Raw genomic sequence first — 15,091 nt, forward strand, 5'->3', positions numbered from 1 at the left:
CACAATGTCAACCAACCCTCAGACCTCTCTCTGCTCTTCGTCTCTCACCTCTCCTTCAATGGCTTCAATGGCTCTCTTAGTCTCTCTTTCAATCTCTTTCTCAACCATCACAGCTCTCAACTCTCTCTCTCTCTCTCTCTTTCTCTCTCTCTCTTGTCTGTGTGTGTCTGTCTGTCTCTCTCTCTCTCTGTGTGTGTGTGGTCTGTGTCTGTGTCTGTGTCTGTGTGTGTGTGTGTCTGTCTGTCTGTCTGTGTCTGTGTGTGTCTATCTGTGTGTCTGCCTCACTCTCTCTGTTGGTTCTTGATTCTTTCTCTTTGGATGATCTCAAACATCTCTGCTGTTACAAACACCAGGAGCTACAACAGATAGGATTCTCTACCCACGCTCACAGTCCCACAAACAGTGTACTGACATCTCCAGTAGGGAACACTGGCACATAACAAGGCCCACAGAGACAATGACCTTAACAGACAAGATGTCACCGATGCTGCTCATGACTTATTTACACTGGTGTCTATTTTTAAAATGCCACTCAACTTGAGAATATTAATTTTAGAGATTGAAAGAGTTCCTTCCAGTCCGTGGTAAAAAGACAAACACCCCAAGAGCCACTTAGAAAGGGATATAAATAGATGATTACCCCAGACGTTAATGTGCTCATAATAATGGTTAACCCTTCTTACATCAAATAAATGCAAATGAAAACCACCATGGAAACCATTTGCCACCTGTAACGATGTCCCCTGGACTCCTGTCCACTGGCTCACGGGGAGCTGGTGTGCAGTGGATCTCTCAGGCATAGTGGTAAGAACATGAGCATTCCTGTTAATACTGTTTGGGACCGTCAGGTCTAAAGACCTATCCTTACTCTGACCTAATGCTTCTGGTTCTATAATCCCTATCTATAAATAGCCACGGCTATCTGAAAGCATCTAGCATAATCGTGTTCGTTCCTGAAGTATTCAGACAAGAAAGGCATGAGAAATAGCCTAACTGTCCAAAAATAAACGCTTGTCATTGAGATGGTGGTATTTACGTGTGATGGGACTTTGGATTGCCACTGAAGCAGTGCCACAGCACAGTGCTGGAAAGAAATGAAGACACCCTGAAATAGCGTTCACCCCGTACAAAAGAAGATCATAGGACGTCTACAGAAGGGTGAGATAGAAAGATAGGAACAAGACACAGAATGTAGGAGCTCCGGGTGGGAGAAGTGAGGGGCGTGTCCTCAGATCCCTCTCCAGGTGGCAGCATTTTAAAGTGAACCCACTCTAGGAACAAGAGACCAAGGAACACAGGGTATCAGAACATTTTCAGAAGCCAGAAGGCATGGGTTCTAACCCCAGCTGCCGCCCTCCTGCTCAAAATCCTTGAGAAATTCCACCAACTCCTTTCTCCTAAGCACCATCAACTCCAAGGGGTGAAGGCCTGGGGAGTCCTGGGAAAGTAGCTTCAAACAGAATGGGATATGAAAACTCTGCCACCCACATTAGACCTGATGCCTACACAAATGGTAACACTAACACTGTTTAAAGAGATGGCTTATCTGCACTGGTGTCTCCTGGAAGGGCAGTTTAGGTGCAAGAACCTGATGGCTCGGAGACCTCAGGAGGTTTGTGATATTCTGCAGGCTACCTCCCTTGTGTTTTCTGCCTGCTGGTACCTCTCCTCTGTGTTGTGTCCTTGTCTTGATTCATTACAAAGTGATCCATCCTTGCAGACGGCCAGGAACAGTCCCAACAAACATGAAGACCAAATACATAGCCTTTGTAGCTATGATGTTCGTACAGGCATTTCAGTCCTGGCTAAATCCTGGCAAAACTGTTGAGCTCGTTCCAAGCTCACAGTTGGGAGAGGAAGTAGACTCTCCCCCTTGGATCTGCTCACCTTCTGAATCAGTTGTCCAGCCTTTCCTCAAGATCCTGTCCTGGTGGATAGAGGAGTTCTCTGTAAATATACATGGCAGGGGCGTGTAGAGATAAGGAGGTCTGTGTAGAACACAGGCTTGTTGCTACCAGCAGAAGAGCAGCTTGTGGCTCAACCAAGCACAGTTGGGATACAACCAAGTACAGTGGGCAGTATTGACAGCATACCTTGATGTACTGAGATTTTTTAAAAAAGAATTACTTATTTTATGTATATGGGTACACTGTAGCTGTCTTGAGACACACCAGAAGAGGGCATCAGACTTTATTACAAGATGGTTGCGAGCCACTATGTGGTTGCTGGGAATTGAACTCAAGACCAGTTAGAAGAGCAGTTAGTTCTCTTAACCATGATTTTCCTCTTGGATACAGAGTGCGTATCCTGGGCAAGCTCTCTGCACATCATCCCCTTTTTAGGAGACTACCATATCTGTTACACTCTGTGACTGTTGTAAGGAGCCGCCAGGCTGGATGGTCCTGCCCTGACCAGTTCCCTTGTTGCTTTGACTGTGGACAGGTGTTCTACGAGACCCAAGGCTCTCCTCTGGTTAAACAGTCACCACTGCTTGTCTTTCGGGCTTAGAGTTAAGATAAGGGTGTAATTCTCTAGTAAACGTACACAGCCTGTACATGTTGAAGTCCTGCAAATTCTGGCTGGTGATCAAAGGCAGCCCGTCAATAATAACAACAAAAATTGTCAATTGGTAGCACATGTTGGGATCTAGAACTGAGCCTGTCTCCTAGCAACAGAACTCAGTGCTCTGCTCATCACCCTGTCTTCAGTTCCATCCGGTCTTTCTTACCAGGCTCTGAAACGGGACCTGGCTGGAACATGCTGGGCCAGGGCTACGTCTTTGGCTGCATGCTGATCTTTAGGTCAAGGGTGCTATCCACATTCGGGAGGCTCCATTTGTAGCTTTTTAATCTCTTTTATCCTTTCCACAACTCCTGAAGTGGGGGACTGGGCTTCTTCGGTATCTATGTCTGGTGAATTCTCAGAGTCGTCTCACCATTCTGGATCCCTAGACTCAAGCTCCCTTAACATTCCTGTCTGAGGGAATCTTCAACACTTGACACGAACCTTTCTCCAATACCTTAAACTTTTCCCAATACCACAGCCACAAAAACTCAAGGCAAAATAGAACAGGTTGTGCACCTCAGTTGTGCCCTGGCCCCAACTACTGTCACCATCACTTCTTTTAGGGACAGAGGAGGTTCGACCTGCCCTTCCACTATTCAAAGAAGATTTACACTTGTCCTGTGAAAAAAGACTTTTCAAACAAAGACTATTACTGGAACAACATTGTTGGGTGGGCAACCAACCAGTATTTTAAGAAACAAATTAGGGCAGAACAGAAAGTATCACCAAGTAAATGGGCAAGTGCTGTTTGGTGAAGTTTTTCTTTCAGAGGTGTGTGTGTGTGTGTGTGTGTGTGTGTGTGTGAGAGAGAGAGAGAGAGAGAGAGAGAGAAAGAGAGAGAGAGAGAGAGAGAGAGAGAGAGAGAGAGAGAGAGAGAGAGTGTATGCATAAGAATGGCACCAAAATCTGTCTTGACACGTTTCATGGAAGCTCTCCCAGCGCATTCCTCACAATGGGTTGAACATCCCAACAGAGGGACTGAGAGATGGCTCAGTGGTTAAGAACTCTTGCTCTTCCAGAGGGTTCGGTTCCAATACTCACATGGTGGCTCACAATTACCTGTGATCCCCGTTCCGGAGGTCCCTGATGCTCTCTTCTGACTTCTGCAGCATGAACACAGTGCACAAACTACACACATACAAGCACCCCCATACACACTCATAAATAAAAATAAGCAAGTCTTTTTAAAAAGCCCTCAAAGATTCCAGCAGTCCCTTGACTCTTTCTCACTGTGACGCCCATCCCATGGATGTGATTGCATTTTCTTTGCTATTTCTCAAACCCGAGTGTCTCAGGGAGAGAATAATCTGCCCCACGTGCCCGACATCTAGTAGATACCCAACAAATGCATGCTGGGTGAAGGAATGCCTGTCTCAGAGCAGGATTTCAGGAAAGACGGGATGATGTGGAATATGCATGGTTTAGAGATTATTTGTTCCTTTTACAGGTTAAAAGGCTTTGATCAAAGGAAGGCATATGATAGCAGTTTGAGACGGTTATGGTCAACTTTGTAAGACCCAGCTGATGGACCCCCGTTCCTGGGTTGGGGGGCAGAGATGTCCATCTGGAATACTCAAGACAAGAGGTGCTACCCCCTGCCCACCTGACAATATCAGGATGTGTGGTTTCTGCAGACTGTCCTTCCTGCAGGGAAGTGAGCTTGGAGAAGCTATTCTGGAGAAGATGGTACCCAGAAAGCCTGGATCTTAATTAAACAGGAATTAGAAATTAGAAATTAGGGGGAAACCTCCTTGGTCCACATGTTCATACTACAGAGAGAACATCACTAGGGGCTAGGCAGTGTAAAGCTGGTCTCAGCTTCACTAGCACTGTCTTGAGTTTGTATATGCTTCTGAGAGGGAGTACTCATACATTCTATGCATGTGTGCATGTGCACATGCCGTATATTACATGTGCATATATGTGCCTGTGAATTCACCTGGGTGTGGCCATGTGACATGTCTCTGTGCCTATGCATATGTGTGCATGTACATGTGTGTGGAGTATGGTCATATGGTATACATTTGTGCATGTGTATATTTTGTATATGTGAGTGTGCATGTATGCTGTATATTATATTTATGCATCTGCATGTGTGTATATGTGTGCACATATGTGGATGTATGTGTGACCATGTAGCATGCATATGAATGTCAGTGCCTTGTGCATGGACATATGTAGGGGAGTGTGTGCATGTAGCCAGGTGATATACATGCATGAATGTGCACACATGTGGGTTAGTCATGTGGAGACAGGCTTGTGGCATGAATGTATGCATGTGGAGGGTGTGGACTATCTTTGTTCAGCTATGAGGTATGAGTGTGTGCATGCCTGTGTGATCTTGGTGTAAATGTGGAATGCATATGTGTCTGCATATGTGTATAATCTGGGTACTTACCCTTCTACAGCCCGTCAGCAACTTTCTGTACAACATAGTCCCTTTAAATGCCATACTGGACCAGGGTGCAAGGTGAAAGACTCCTGCTGGTATCCACCGAGTAATTTGTCTCTGTTTCTAATGAGATCTTGTGTGGGTGTACCACCCTTTCCCACGCAGTACAAACACCAGTGAACACCCAAATTAGGTCTTCTATTAGCATGTTTACTGGTGCACAGAAGAGGAAGGAGAGTGAACTTCATGGCCATGTACTTACAGGGCCAACTGGGGACACACCCAGCTTTGGGAGTTTCTTGCTGGAGTGCAAGGAACTTACAAGGGAAAGTGGGAAAGGAACCGGATTCTGCTGGTTCACTGGTGTAAACCTGTTTTCCAACAGTAGGCATCAGAGTGGTAATCACTGCTACTACCCACCTCAGAAAATCAGACCAGGGACTTTGCCCTGCACACACTCTGGAAAACGGAGAAGGAGAGCGATGAACCACAGACCATGGTCTGGGTGGAGGCTGAAGCACACTCAGGAGACAAGAAAGTATATCAGGAATGTCTTCTCAGGTAGACAGAGTCCACAGGATGGCAAGTTCTAGAGACAGGGCGGGTCAGGTGCACTCAGATGCTCCCTGGTGGGCTCAGAAGCAACAAGGCACGCTCTGGAGCCCTGGTGCTGGGCACATATGGGTAACAACAGGCTGAAAGCATTATTTGCTTTGAATAAACTTTCAGTTCACTTTGGATCAATACCAAACAAGGTCTGGGACCCCAGTGTCACAGGCCTTTGGTGGAAGACTGGGGGTCCCAAGTCCCGATGGCCCTGAGGGTCCTGCGCGCCTAGAGCCCAGGATACCAGGATGCTGGGCTGTCTCTGTCGCCATCCAGAGGCTCGGCTGGGGCGCGGCGTCCCCTCTGCTCGGCTCCCTCGCCGGTCCCGGGCCAGTGCGAGGCCCCGCCACGCCGGGCACGCGCTCCAGGCGCGCCCCTCGTACTGGTGACGGGCGCGCTGAGCCGGGCGCGCAGCGACGCCCAGAGCCGCGGGCTGGCGTCCCCGGGCGGGCGAGCACGGGCGCGGGCGGCGCGGGCGCGGCGCGGGCGGGCGGCGTGGGGCGCAGTGGGCCAGGGCCCGGGCGCGGCGGCGGCAGCGGAGGAGGAGGAGGACGGGGACGAGGAGGAGGACGAGGAGGAGGATGGCACGCGCGGGGCCCGCACGTGGAGGCCGGCGCGGGGGCGCGGGCAGGGCCGGCTGCTGAGACGCGCTGCTGCCCCCCGCGCGGGCACCGCGGCTTCAATGGCGCCATCGCCCAGGACCAGCATCCGGCAAGATGCGACCGCCCTGCCCAGCATGTCCTCAACTTTTTGGGCATTCATGATCCTGGCCAGCCTGCTCATCGCCTACTGCAGTGAGTACCGTACACTCGGGCCCCACAAGGGCCTCGGGTCCCCCGAGCCGCCCTAGCCCCAGCCCCGGCGGGGCGCCCCGCGTCGGTGCGGAGTTGCGAGCGCGTGGCGCGCGGTCCCGGGTCTTGGCCGCTGTTCCGCTGGCCCGGGAGGGCTTGGTGCAGGCGGCTCCGGGTTCCAGGCACTCCGCGGCCGGGCGCAGCAGCCCCGGCGAGCTTCCGCTGACTAGCCAGCAGGGCCAGCATCAGGCCCAGGCCGGCACGGCGAGTCCCTACACGGCGGTGCCCGCTGCCCGCCGTGCGGTCGTCGCTCCGGCCCAGGCTAGCGACCGAGCGGAGATTCCCGCCGGCGACACTCCCTCCGGGGACTTATGGGGACGCAGTAACCGAGCCTGAGCGGACTCCTCGGGCAGGAGTGCAGCTTGGGTTCCTCCGACGCGTGGAGGAGCTTCTGCCTTGCTAGGAAGCGGGCTCGCCAGATGCTTTCTGTAAAAGGAGAAGTAAGGGGACGGATGCCACTGGAGGGGAGGGCCCGCTATCGCTGCAAGGGTGGTTCAGAGGAATGAACTGACGATCCAGTGGGTCTGGCAAGGGCTGGGAAGGAGGTGCGGGCTGGTCAGTGCCTGGCACGGGGTGGCTGGAGCTGGGCTTGAGCTGGGAGCGGGACGATGGGTGGCAGTAGGTCTCATCTGGGAAATGATAATCTGAGTCCTGGGTACAGTCTTGGGGCTACTGTAGGGCCGGTAGGCATCGTCCTGGCTGGTGTCTGCTGATTGTTGGTAGCTGGTGGGGTGGATATAGGCTGGTTAGAGTCCTGGGTATAGGCTTTATGAGAGATGGGTGCTTGCCTGGTTACTCTGTCTGCCTTCCCGTCTCTGCGGGAAGAAAAACTAGTGCCTGTGAACACCTGTCATGAAAAAAATGCCACAGGCAAGGGAAGTGATGGCAAAATATGGATTCTTTACAAAATTAAAATAAAAGGCCTTTGCCAAGTGATTCTTCTCACTCCTCCTCTTCCCCCTGGCCATCACTAGAGCCTGGGGCCTCCTAGCTCCCAATCCCAGCTCTGAAATGAGATTGCAGAGGTCTTGAGACTCAAGTCAAGGCCAAATTTGTCATCGGAGTCCTGGGACGACTCTGAATGGGGATAGCTCAACCCCCAGCATCATCTAGGCATCTTGAGGGACATGCTAGTGTGCCCGGAGGAACTGCCCACTCTGCGTATCCCTGTGTTGCTGTGGCACCTTCCATGGGGTTCATCAAGCAAGCGACGGGCTGCTGACAGTTCTCTAACCTTGCTGCCCTCGGATAGGGACAGGCGAATGGTAGCCTGAGCCACAGGAGAGTGCTCACTGTTGAGCCTTCTGCAGCCTGCTGGCTTCTTTCAGCGTCTTCCCAGGTATCTCTGAATCTAGATTCCTTAATGAGACAAGAAGAGTTAAAGATGGGTAAACTCCAGAGATGGACTGGTGAGGTCAGGATGGCATTCACTTCCCCGTGCTGTCCCAGGAGTGGCACCTTCAGCAATGGGGGAGGGGCAAGGGGCGCTGAAACCGGAGCTGGCTGTTTTTCCTAGGAACAGTCCTGTAATACTGTCCTTGGGTCAGCCCAAGAGCCCAGAGCTATAGGCTGGGTTAATAGACGCAATTCTGCAAGTGGAAAAAGGACAGCTGCCCACTGCTACTAACTGCATGACAGCCCAGCCCTTGACCTCAACACTCTGCTCTTCAGGGTGCCACCAGGCTGGGCCTTGTGTCCACTCCCAGCTTGCATAGCTTCTGTTCTTTGTTTCCCAGTAAGGCCTCAGTCCATCCTGGTGGCTTGCCCCTTGATCTGACTGTAGGGAAGGATTCTCGTACAGTCAGAGAAGACGACAGTCCTACCATCCTGCCAGTTGGTTCTCTGCTACAAGGGCAGTTGGTTAGAATGTCTTATCCAGAAAAGCAGAAGTCTTTAATAACGAAGCTCTGAGCAGCCACATTTTGATAGCTGTTTCCATCCCCACCACGTAATGGAATAATTGACAATAAGCTAACGCTTTCCAGACATACCCCATTACACCAGAAATGCAGTTGGAGAAATTAAAGCATTTCTCTAAAATACAAAATAACATCATCATAATTTATAGCTGGGAATTAAAATTCTAGAGAAAAGAATATTTCTCTTTTTTTCTCCTCCCTTAGAATTGATAACGCAGAGAAAATGATAATTAGATAGTTATCCTGTGATTTCCAGCCTTTCTTTCAACACATCTGGGATGAAGGATAGTTAGCATTGTGTGCAAGATGTTTCAGTAAGGACTTTTATTGCCCTGAGTGTCTTTCTGCTATGGAGCAGATACACTTAGGAAGCCAGCGTCCATCTTTTAGGGCTCAGTAATGCTGCCCTATGGTGCGTAGTTTCTCTGTAACACACATGGAGCTCACTTCCTGGCGCTAAGTGGAGGAAACTGGATTATTTCCCGGCCTGGTTTCTGTTGGGGGGATTCAACACTCTTGCCCATTGGATGTTCTTCTTTGCTATGTGCTTGAGAGTCATATTAAGGAGGTGGGCTCCACCCTCTGGCTAGTGAAAGACCTGCAGTCCACCAATTAGGCTGGTTGCTATGGTGATGCAGCCTTGTCATTTTCAGGGATTGGGGAAGAATTGCCAGGAAAGGGGGGAAAAAAGGGGGGTGGGTTGCTGTGAGGCTGCCTTTAAAATCGGCGCTCTAAATGTGCTAAATGTTACTTGCAAAGTCCGCTTCATAAGCAAGCATCCAGCTGCTTGTCAAGGTCTGTGGGTAAAGTTCGATGGTGCTTGAGGTGAGAAGAGGGGACCTGCTTTATTCTGGGAAACTCCTGAGACCAGCTTAGAGGGAGCCATGCATTTGAATTGCTCCAGTGTGAAGGGAGGTCAGCTGGCCAGACGCCCTTGTTGAATGAGGTAGGACCTGGGTCTGATGTGCTGTGTGCTGTAGCACCAAAGAGTTCGTCGTTCCACACTGGCTTGCATCATGTGGGGGATTATAGCAGCAAGAAAATGTAGAGGAGAAAAAAAGATGAGCTTCGCGACCCCCGAGTCTTGACTTTGGTTCTTGCAAGTGGTGTTTAATTCACGAGTGAAGGAGTCTGGGCTTTAGCATAGATGGCAAGTTCCCTCTTCAAAGCCGCGTGGTGGACAAACGCTCTTGGCATGTAAATGCCCCAAGGACGGCCTCGTTTTCAGAGCACTGGGGAGTCCAGTGGAGGCGAGACAGTGGGGCTGCCTCTTTCACATAGAGTTTTCTTTCCTCAAATAAATCCTGTTAAAATTGAATTGTGCCGTTCGGTTAAATCTCATGTCCGCAGCTGGGAATGGAAGAAATTACAAACAAGTTTTGAATTGTTTTTAATCCATTAGAATACTAACCGAGCGTAGGCACTTTGATGGTCCCCAACACGCATTTCCTTTACAAATACAATTTGTGGCATACTTAGTGCGGATGGCGATGTGCTGTACTCCTGCTGATCAAATGTGATTTCTGAAGGTCTCAAGGAGGTAAAATTGAAAATACCAGAGGCTTCACAAAGTGATGCCTTTCTGGAAGCACTACTCCCCTTCTCTCCCTGCCTCCTACGCCCTAAGTTTTTATTTGATGAATATGGAGCGTGAAATACATTGTTTCTTTCTGCCACACAATGTAACGATAAGCTGCTTTTCCTAGCTGTACTCAGAGCCCCTGGCACAAGGAGACAGAGACATTTTGCATCCTCTGAGGGTCTTCTGTTTAGAAACCTGCAGGGAACAACTTGGACTTGACTATCCTTTGTCCCCTTTCAGAGCTGGGGCAGAGGATCTATATTAACCCTACCCTTCCCCCATCCTCTCTGCGGGGCCATATTTTTCAGAGTCTACTGCCCACTTTACAGTTCTACACTAGGCTGGCTTCTTGCTCCCATTAGCTGTGAGCTATCCAGACCCCCTTGAAGCCACAGGCAGTTGGTACCAGAAAAGAGCTCGACTAGGCTCCTCCCTGCTGAATTCCCAGCTCTGGACCCGCCTCTACACACAGGGCCTAGAATATGTAGAGCAACTTTTGTGGCGTGAAGTACTTTCAGGTGACTTTATGGGCATAATTATGAGGGAATGTTATGATAATGCCGCAGTAGAAGAGAGAAAAAAAGCAAAACATTAAAATCCCCATTTCTTTATATAGCTCGGCAGCTGCCTCTTTAGAAGGGCTCATTTTTGCATTAAAACGTGGTGTGCTGGAGTTAATGACCTCTGCAGATTGCCACCTGTCACCCAGGGCTACAGTGATGCCCAACCCCCTCAATCAGGGAAAGAGTGGACAGGCAGTACCTTGTCTAGAATCTAAGCCTGGCAGATGAGGGTTTTCAGCTGCTTCTGCATGTCACCAGCCACTGGCTTAAGGCCTGTGAGGGGCAGGAGCAGGACTGGTGGAGGCTCCTCATTCCTTTCCAAAGGGCTACTTGCATTGACCAGTACCTGTGAGCTGCCCCAGAGATTTCTGTAAGGTGGGGGGTTTCTATGGAGGTCACTGGCACCCACTGAATGTCACTGACCCCTCCTCCCTTCAGATGCTTCTGCTCAAGGGTGCTCCAAGTGAAGAGGCAGCCCATGTGCACTGTCCTGGAGCTGAGCTATCCAGAGACATTCCCGGCATTAACAGAGGCTCTGGGTGACTGTTCTGGACCTCTCTGTCACTGAGGAGAGCATGGTGAACGTATACAAGGCATGATAGACTGGGTATTCAAAACATACATGCCGGGTGCTTTCTGATGTTCACTTCTTCAAATGGCTGGCAGGGGAAAAGAGGACACTCCCCCCTGCCACTAAGTGGGGCTCCTTTGGAATCTAGCCCTCTGATCTGGGAAGCCAAGCCTCAACTTCTCAGACTCTGTCCTGGAGGATGGTGAATGGCAGGACTCCCTTGTCACTCTGTGGTTGGTCTCCCCTTTGCAAAGAGCTGACCCTGGGCTCACCTCCCAGGCTTCACAGGAATTCGTGAAGCTGGAGATGGAGCCTCTGGTATGTACCTTAGATATGTGTTGGGGGAGCTTCAGCCCCGTGCCAGGCTGTGGAGTAGAGAAATGGACAAGATGACTGCTGTCCTAGAGCTGACATCATAGTGGGAAGGCAGACAGTTTACACAAAGGAAGGACTGAAGAGAGTAGGGAGAGGCAGTCTGTGTCAAACATGGCATCCTCTAGGGACCTTGGGCCATCTCCCCTCCCCATCCACCTTGCACTGGGCACAAAGATTCTGCTCCATCCACATTGGGAGATAATCAGTGGCCCCTTACATCCTGCCTGCTTGTTTGGGCATTGTTTGCAGAGTGAGAGACAGGGAGGGCTATGACAAGCAGATGGGGCAATGCAGCCCTCAGGGTCCCTGATGTCAAGAAGATTGTCACAAGGAATAGGTTACCCGGAATGAAGAACGGGGTTGATCATGGCCCTGAAACACGGGCGATGCTCGCTGAATGAGTAAATGAAACAAAGCACAGAATGCTCAGCCTGTCCTCCTGTTGAGACAGGAGAATCTCATTCCAAGTTCAAGGTCAGCCCAGACAAGTTGGTGGCATCCTACTCAGAATAAAAAGGGGAAGACGGCTAGGGAGGCACAGCAGTGGCAGAGTGTGTGCCTAGCGTGTGCAAGGCTTTGATTGCTCTCTATCCATTGCCAAGAAAAGTCCCAAAGAGACAGAAATAGAGAGACTTCTACTGTATTTCTCCCAGTAGCCTCTTGGAGCCTGAATCTGCTTGCTGATGGGATGCAGGGATTGGGGGGAGGGGGCGGTCTTGGTCTGCCTGATTGTGTTTCTTCTCAGATATCCCTGTCAGCCAACTCCCTAGAGGGCTACAGCTCCCCAACAGGTGTTCCCAGTCGTAAAAAGCCTTGGGTGTTAGTTACTTGAGACCATGTCCCACTCTGCTGCCCAGCCACTCCAGACAACTCTTTCACACTTTGTGCTTGGGGTCAGCCTCACAACAATATTTCTCTGGAACACTGTGGATACTTGTCTGCCTTCTGTCTGTTTTTGCAATGATAGACAATTCTCCCTCACCACGGGCAGTAAGCTAGAGGGAAGCGATTAGCTGTTGTCTCTCTCGGACTTGGTAAGGACTGAAAGGATCCGATGAAACAGTTGATAAGTGGGTGTGTCTGCAGGGCCGGGAGCTTAGCCACAGGCCCAGGGAGGTGCCAAAGGCACAGCAATGGGACCTCAGGACTAGGACCACAAGGAGGACAGAGGGAGCAATCGGATGGAGCAGAGAGCCATTGCCTTCTGAAAAGAAACTAACCTGTCAGATCCCTGAAGACCCGTGATTCTGACAGGCTTATTGAAAAGAAGGCAAACTGTGGTATTTCTGACCTATGCTCACTTTTGAGAAAAAGTGTGCCTGGGGGACAGAGGGGAGCCTCTCCAGGTGCCAGAATGAAAGGCTCGATGCTCTGGTGGCTTCCTTCCTCCTTTGCTTAGCTCTGGCAACCAGCATATCCTTGCTAGCTCCAAGGACATTTTTGTGCTCCGTTCTCACTCTGGGTCAGTTTCTCAAGGGCATCGTATGCACTTAGACCTCTCCTTCCACTGTAGGGTGTGAGCAGCATCCCCCCATCTCCACCACCATAGCCCTCTTCCCAGTTGTGATGACCAAAGCTGTCCCTAGCCCCTTGTCCCTTGGAAACTGAACTGGATGCTCATGAGCTTCTTGCCTGTGGGTCCCCAGTGGACAGGAATGAACTGCCGTCTCCCAGCTTGTGGGCTTGAGGCTTTGGGCTTCTGGAAAGGGTGAGATGAAGAACATTTCAGAGCTGTGAGGTCAAAGGGTGTCCCTCTGCTCGGGCCCAATAGGGCTTTCCCCTATCCAGAAAGCCTGTGTGGGCTTTAAAGCTGCTGCAAGGCCTCCTCCTGGCTGCCTTTGCTGTTGGAATCACTTTCTGCTACAGGGAAGGTGTCTCCACACGTTCCCTCAGCTGCTGTTTCTCAGAGCTGGGACCAGCATGTTTTGAAGGTTGCTTGCAACATCCTCTCCGAGTCTTCATTTTTTTGTATCTATCACACATGGAACTGTACTGCTGATGGTGATGAAGCCATTTAGAGGCAATCAAACATCCCCGGTCCAGCATAGCAACAGAGGAGCCCATCAACCTCTCCTCATCCACCCACTTGCTTAATTATGCTCGCCTCTCTCGGAGGCAACCCAGTTCCCACGTGTGATTTCAGAGTGTTCCGGGGGGTGCCTAGAGCCCTTCTTTTCCTCTGTGGGGAATTCTGCCCCTGCTCTCAGCAGGTCGGCTACTTCAGTGTCCAGGAAGCTGTGGCCTGAGACTGTATGTTCTGGGGGTGGAGAGCATGTGTGGTTGGTTCTGTTCTAGCCTGCCCCTTCCCCAGGCCTTGGTCACTGTGCCCTGGTTAAGTGTAGGCTTCCTCAGGTGCTCTGCAGAGACTCAGATCCATTCACTCCTCTCTACCAATATGCTCTTGTCCTGTGGGCACCTGCGTCAAGATTTCCGTGTTTCTGTCTTTCAAAGGCCAACATGGCCCTCTCTGGTTTCCTGCTATCTGTGGGATGGCTACATGTGCCCCATGGGAGAACGGATATATGTGTGTTCTGGTGTGGTGGCCACCACTACACACACGTACACTTGTGTGAACACACACACACTTAAAAACACACACATTCATGGCCACCTGCAGCTCCCAGATTATCTTCCAGAACTGCACATTGCTGGCTCCACGTGCCCCCATGATGAACTGAGAAGTGGTGGCTGGCACTTCTCTCTCTCTCTCTCTCTCTCTCTCTCTCTCTCTCTCTCTCTCTCTCTCTCTCTCTCTCTCTCTCTCTCTCACTCACTCATGGTCACCTGCAGCCTCCAGATCTCTGAAGCAACTGCACATCTGCAGCTTTTCCTACTTCATCGCCTGTGTGTTAAACAAAATCTGTCACCTGGGCCTCCAACCTCATGAGTCTCTGGAGACCCCAAGTTGATAGAACAAGGGGAGGTAAAGGCTAGACTGCTCTTAAACATTCCTCAAGGGTCACTCATTAATCTGTCCCTCACCCAGTAAGCCAAGGAACTATGGGCAGCCCAAACTATGGGCAATGAGAGCCAGTTAGGAGACGGTAGAGATAGATTCCTGGGCTCTTGACGTTGGGCCTTCCATGACTGGGCCTTCCATTGTCACTTCCTGCTGCTACTTGTGTGTCCTTTGTGCATACCACACCTTAAGCAAGTGCCTGCTTTCCCTCTTCTGGTCCTGGTTCCCCTGCTTGAATGGATGGTGGTGACTGTCCTCCAGGGTTGAGATTTTCCCTGAGAGGATTGGAGATGTTTCACGTGGGCCTACTGAGTCTATGTCTGCAGCCTTAGAACCAAACTGCAAAGCCACAGCATCCAGTCACAAGCTCCCCTGTACTGACATTCCTTGTTTTCGACCAACAGGAGGCTGTCTTGACAACTGCTTCTTTTTGGCTTTAGCTGTTTACCCTATGGAAATGTACCCATCAACCACTCCACAAAACAGAGGCATTTCCCAGTGAACACCTCTGCTGTGTTTCACCTTGATCATTTAACATGAGCTTCAGAGGGCATGGCAGGTGTCCCAGGCGCTAGGCGTATACTGATCTCTAAGGTTGTTGCTGAGATCAGTAGCTGGATAGATTGTGAGCCCTGTGCCTGCAAGACTGGGATATGAGTCACAGAGTTCTCAGATGGTTCCTCTCTACCTTTGGCTACCTATTTGGCA

At 50.6% G+C, this 15,091-nt stretch overlaps 1 protein-coding gene across 1 annotated transcript in view; it reads left to right on the forward strand.

Annotated features, from left to right (window-relative positions):
- The first annotated feature begins 6,080 nt into the window (after positions 1-6,080).
- Tafa5 (TAFA chemokine like family member 5) overlaps positions 6,081-15,091 on the forward strand; it is a 219,488-nt gene continuing 210,477 nt past the window's right edge. The window contains exon 1 of the mRNA XM_032919235.1: positions 6,081-6,357. Coding sequence (XP_032775126.1) covers positions 6,246-6,357 — 112 coding nt within the window. The 5' untranslated portion in view covers positions 6,081-6,245. The remainder of the gene's footprint in view (positions 6,358-15,091) is intronic.

The sequence above is a fragment of the Rattus rattus genome, chromosome 1 (genome assembly GCF_011064425.1).
Source record: "Rattus rattus isolate New Zealand chromosome 1, Rrattus_CSIRO_v1, whole genome shotgun sequence".
NCBI classification, from domain to species: Eukaryota; Metazoa; Chordata; class Mammalia; order Rodentia; family Muridae; genus Rattus; species Rattus rattus.